Here is a 4,746-nt window from a genome sequence, read left to right on the forward strand (position 1 = left end):
GCGGCCGCCCGTGTGCTTCCCGCCCGGGGCCGCGGCGGTGGGTGTGGGAAAGCTGCAGGTGTGTGCTTGGGCAACCGCCCCCGCCACGCCACGCGCCCGCCGCCCCCACGCCCCCCACGGCCCCCAGCTCACAGGCGAGCAGCGCTTCATTTTTCCCCATTTTAACCTCGGTGTGGGCCCAAAATGGGATTCACAGCCCCCAGCCCAAGTGGGGCTCCAGGGGGTGGGGGACCCCTGCCAGCCCGGCATCCCCAGCCGAGGCGGGGCGGCCGTTGGCTCCCCCAAACCCCCGTGTCCCCCCCGTGGGACAGGGTGACCGGTGCCAACGCCCCGTGAGTGGTGACAGAAGAGGGCTGGTGCTGGGGGGCTGAGCCTGGGACGCCAACAGTTTGGAGGGGGCCATGGGGAGGGGGCCGGGGGGCTGCAGCCACCCTCCCCGAGCGAAGGCTCCCGGGTTTCTCCTCTCTCCCTTTCTCCTCCTTCCTCCCCTTTGGGCTGGACGTGCCCAGGCAGCGCCTGCTCCTTCGGCTCCCATTGATGTTCCTCCCACACAGCCCTGCCGCCTGCCAGCAGCCTCCCGAAAAAAAGATTTGGGAAGCTGGGGGAGGACGGGGGGGAACCGGGGCGGGAGAGCGGGAGCGGGACAAGTGAAACTGCCGCGGGGCAGCTCCGGCGCTCCCCAACCAGCACCGCCACAGCGGGACCGGGCTGTGCCACCGGCGTGGTCCCCCCGCCTTGCCACCGCTTTGAGCACAAGGTGCCAGCCCTGTGCCCCCCACCCCAACATCCTTCGGAGACCGGCCCCAAAGGGTCCCCCTGACCCCCGCCCGGGGTCCTCCCCACCTCCATCCATGTCCCCCCCGGGGCTCAGCAGCTCAGTTTGTGGGGGCGGTGTTACCCCCCTCGGACTCCCTCTTGCCTCCCTTGCTGGCCGACGGGTCCCCAGCGCCCTTGACCTCAGGTTCGCCCCCGTCCTTGCCCCCATCGTGTGTCTTCATGTGCTTGCCCAGGTGGTCACTGCGCATGAAGACGCGGCCGCAGACGGGGCAGGCAAATTTCTTGGCGCCGGTGTGGGTCTGGAGGTGCCGCTGCAGCTCGTCGGAGCGGGTGAAGCGTTTGCCGCAGAAGAGCCAGTTGCAGACGAAGGGTCGGTCGCCGCTGTGCCAGCGCAGGTGGGCTTTCAGGTGGGACGTCTTGGCGTACGCCTTGCCGCAGCCGGGGATGTGGCAGTTGTGTAGGTGTTTGCGTTTCGCCCCCTCGGGGCAGGGACCCCCCCTTTCCGCCTCCTGGCAGTTGGGGCAGCGACACGCCGCCTGCCCCCCGCCCCGCGGCACGGCACGACGGGCACCTTTCGGCCGCCCACCGCCCTCCGTCTCCGGCCCCCGGGGCTCGGGGGGTCCCTCCAGTGCCTTCGTCCCCTCCGGTCCCAGGAGATGCTGGGTGGGTGGGGGCAGCAGGTGGGCAGGGGGGGCGCAGAGCTGGTGCTCCCCCCCGCCATACCCCCCCAGGGCCGGTGGCAGCCCGGGGTGCCCAGGCACCTGCAGCCCCCCACCCTGCCCAGGGGGCAGCTCCATCCAGCTGGCTCCAGCGTGGAGGTCCCACCAGTTGACACCTCCCTCCTCACCGGGGGCACCAGGGGGGGGGGGCCGAAACCAGGGCTCGTAGGGATGCGCCATGTCCGGGGCAGCCGGCAGCAGCTTGGCGTAGGCGCCGGGGGCGGTGGGGCCGTCGGTGGGCAGCTCTAACCTCGGGGGGCCATGGGGCTCGTAGGTGCCGGGGTTGGCGAACGTGGTGTCGTCGGGACCCGCCAGGGACAGCTCCGGGGGGGGCAGCGGGGAGGTGAAGTCGGCGGCACCGGCCGCGGCGCTGCCGTGGGGCTGGAAGGGCTGCAGCGGCTGCAGGTCCAGGTGGCTCGGGGAGGCACGGGGTGCGTCGGAGGGCTGGGTCCCCAGGGTGCTGCAGACGGCTGTGAGCATTGCCGAGGCGCGGGGCGGTGGCACAGACAGACCTGCAGGGCCAAGGAGGGACGGGCGGGGAGGTGGGGGGGGAGAGAAGAGCTGTGAGAAGATGGGGGGGCTCATCAGGTAACCCCCAGCACCTCTTAACCCCCCTGCTCTTGTGCACACCGGCACAGTGTGGGGGTTTGGCACCAGCAACCGCCCTGACACCGATTCCTGTCCCACACCGTCGTGGTCCCACCATGCCACACAGGCGGCAGCGTCCCCAGCACCCATCACCCCATCACCCAAAATCTGGGCGACACCCCTGCCCCACCAAGGGGGTTTCTCTGCTCTGCAGCCTGGTGTGGCACCAGGTAGAGGGGACACCCCTTAGCACCCATCCCTGTGCCCATGTGGACCCTGTGCCAGCCCCTGGCGCAGACCCGGTGCTAGTGGGTGACGTCTGTGCCTAATTCCAAAATCTGAGGGAGTCACCGGTATCTGCCTCGTCACCTCCCTGGCCATGTCCCTCCAACACAGCCAGGGTCCCAAAGGGACCTCAGTGGCATCCCCAAGCCCCAGCCACCAGCCACGGGGGGACACGGCACCCACAAGGCCACCCTGGCTCTCCTGTGACCCAGCCAGGCTGGGAAACCATCGCCCCCATCTCTGCCCCTGCCCCAAGCCCCTGGTCCAGCTGGGAGCCCCCAGACTGCCAGGGGGGCAAAGCGCAGCCAGGGGGTGGGGGGCTGCACCCCCGGGCTGGTTGGCAGCAGGATGGGGGAGCAGAGCCAGCCGCGGGGAGACCACGGAGCCCCAGGGCTGAGCTGCCGGCAACCCTTTGAAGCCAGGCTCTGGGCTGCCATCACCCGCAGCCCTGGACCCCCGGGGCACCCGTTGCGCCCCCAGACCCCGAGGCACCCGCTGCCTCCCCGGCATGGCGGCCGTGACTCACCGGGAGCTGTGCAAACCCCACTGGAGATCGGCCCCACCCTGGTGTCGAAATCCACCTGCCGCCACCGGCTCCCGCCCCCCGACTTCCCACCGGCGCCACGGCGGGAGGAGGCCGAGACCCCCTCCCCACAAACACCCACTGTCCTCTCCTGTCACCGTCACCCACTCCCGGCCACCCCCTTGCTATCCCCCGCCAGCTCCCTGCCACCCACAGCCCCTGTGGGACAGGGGCAGACCCCCATGGAGACACCCAGGGGGTGCTGAACGCTTTGGGGTGGGGGGATCCCCTGGGCAAAGGGGCTGGACCCCCAGAGCCCCCTGATGCACAGCACTATGAGCGCTAGGCAGGGAGGGAGTCTCCGATGCTGAAGACCCCCCCCCAGCTGCACTGGGACACCGCCTTCCCCTGCCAGTCAGCACCAGGGAGGGCAGGGGGACCCCAAGGAAAGGGGCAAGAGCTGGGGGGTGCCAAAATCCCCCCAACGGACCCCACCTCCACTACCAACACCCGTGGGGGCTTGGCCTCGAGCCAGTGCTGGGGCAGTTATGGGTGGGATGAGCCCCCCAGAGCTGGCAGCCCGAGTGGGTTTTGGGGTGCTGCTCCCCAGGGGGGGCTCAGCTCTGCCCACACCAGCCCTTGGGGGGGCTTGGCACCAATTTCAGGGCTGGCTCGTGGGAACTGTCCCCGTCTCCTGGGGCTGCCAGCAGGGTAGGAGAGGGCCGGCACCGGAGTCCATCGCTCCCACCCAGCAGTGGTCCCCAGCGGGGTCCTGAGCCCTGCCAGCCCCCTGCGCCCCGTGGGTGTGAGATAGGGGTCAAAACCCTGAACCCCCATAGTGACAGCCCATCATGGGGCTTTGGGGGGGCAGCTGGCCCTGCACAGGGCCCCCCCTGGATGTGGGGACAGAGGTGACCCGTCAGAGATGTCCCCCCGACCCCCAACCCTGAGGGGAGAAAGGACCCTCTGTGGGGTCCCGGGCAGGTCCCACCCGACGCAGACCCGGCACAGCCACATCCCAGTGGGCTCTGAGCCGCGACGGCCACAGCTCCCCCGATGCACCCCGCTCCCAAATGTCCCCCCCGGCTCGGGGGGTCCTACCGGGGCTCCAGCTGCAGCCCCACCGCAGGCACTGAGCCCCACCACCCGGTCCTGAGCACCACTGAGCACCATCACCGCGGCTACACGCTTCCCAGCTCTGAAGCCAGGGAACGGGGGACCGGTGCTGGGCTGGGGGGGAACTGGGAGGACCCCCTGCCATAGCCCTGCCCTGCCTGCCCCAGCCACGCGTGGAGTCTCCTAGGGCATTTTTCCATCCGGGAATGATGACAAAAATCCCCAGGGGGCCCCCAGCGTCCCCCTCCCTGGCGGGGCTCGACGACGCGTTGGCCATTTCACCGCAGGGAAACTGAGGCACCGGCGAGTGATGCGTCCCGTGAGTCACGGTCCAGGCTGGGCAGAGGCGGCTCTGCCCGTCTCCCAGCCCCAGCCGGTGCCTCGCCCCGCGGCGGGGCTGGGCGGGCGGCTGCCCTCAGCCCCGGCTCCGGCCCCCCCGGGGAGCCCCGACGGGTGGGTCGGAACCCGTGGTGGGGCCGGGGATTGCGGCTGTGGGGTGATGCTGCGGTTTCGGGGTGACGCGGTGGGGTTTGAGAGTGATGCTGCGGGTTCGGGGGTGATGCCGTGGGGTCGGGGGTGATGGGGGTGTGAGGTCGGGGAGATGCCGTCGGTTCCCTGCGCTCAACCCACCGTCCAGCCCACAGCAACGCTCCGCGGGGCCGCAGAGAAACTCCCCGGGGCTTTGGGGCGGGGGGGGGGGCCCAGCCTGCCCGGCCCCCCGCCTCGCACCCGGGGCTG

General features: G+C 70.8%; 1 protein-coding gene across 1 annotated transcript; it reads right to left on the reverse strand.

Moving 5' to 3' along the window:
- Nucleotides 1–875: 875 nt before the first annotated feature.
- On the reverse strand, nt 876–1,976 carry SP6 (Sp6 transcription factor). Its single transcript, XM_037411451.1, has one exon. It carries the CDS (start codon nt 1,974–1,976, stop codon nt 876–878), a length of 1,101 nt encoding a protein of 366 aa, XP_037267348.1.
- Between the last annotated feature and the right edge of the window lie 2,770 nt (nt 1,977–4,746).

Source organism: Falco rusticolus, chromosome 18, assembly GCF_015220075.1.
Source record: "Falco rusticolus isolate bFalRus1 chromosome 18, bFalRus1.pri, whole genome shotgun sequence".
In the NCBI taxonomy this organism is placed as follows: domain Eukaryota; kingdom Metazoa; phylum Chordata; class Aves; order Falconiformes; family Falconidae; genus Falco; species Falco rusticolus.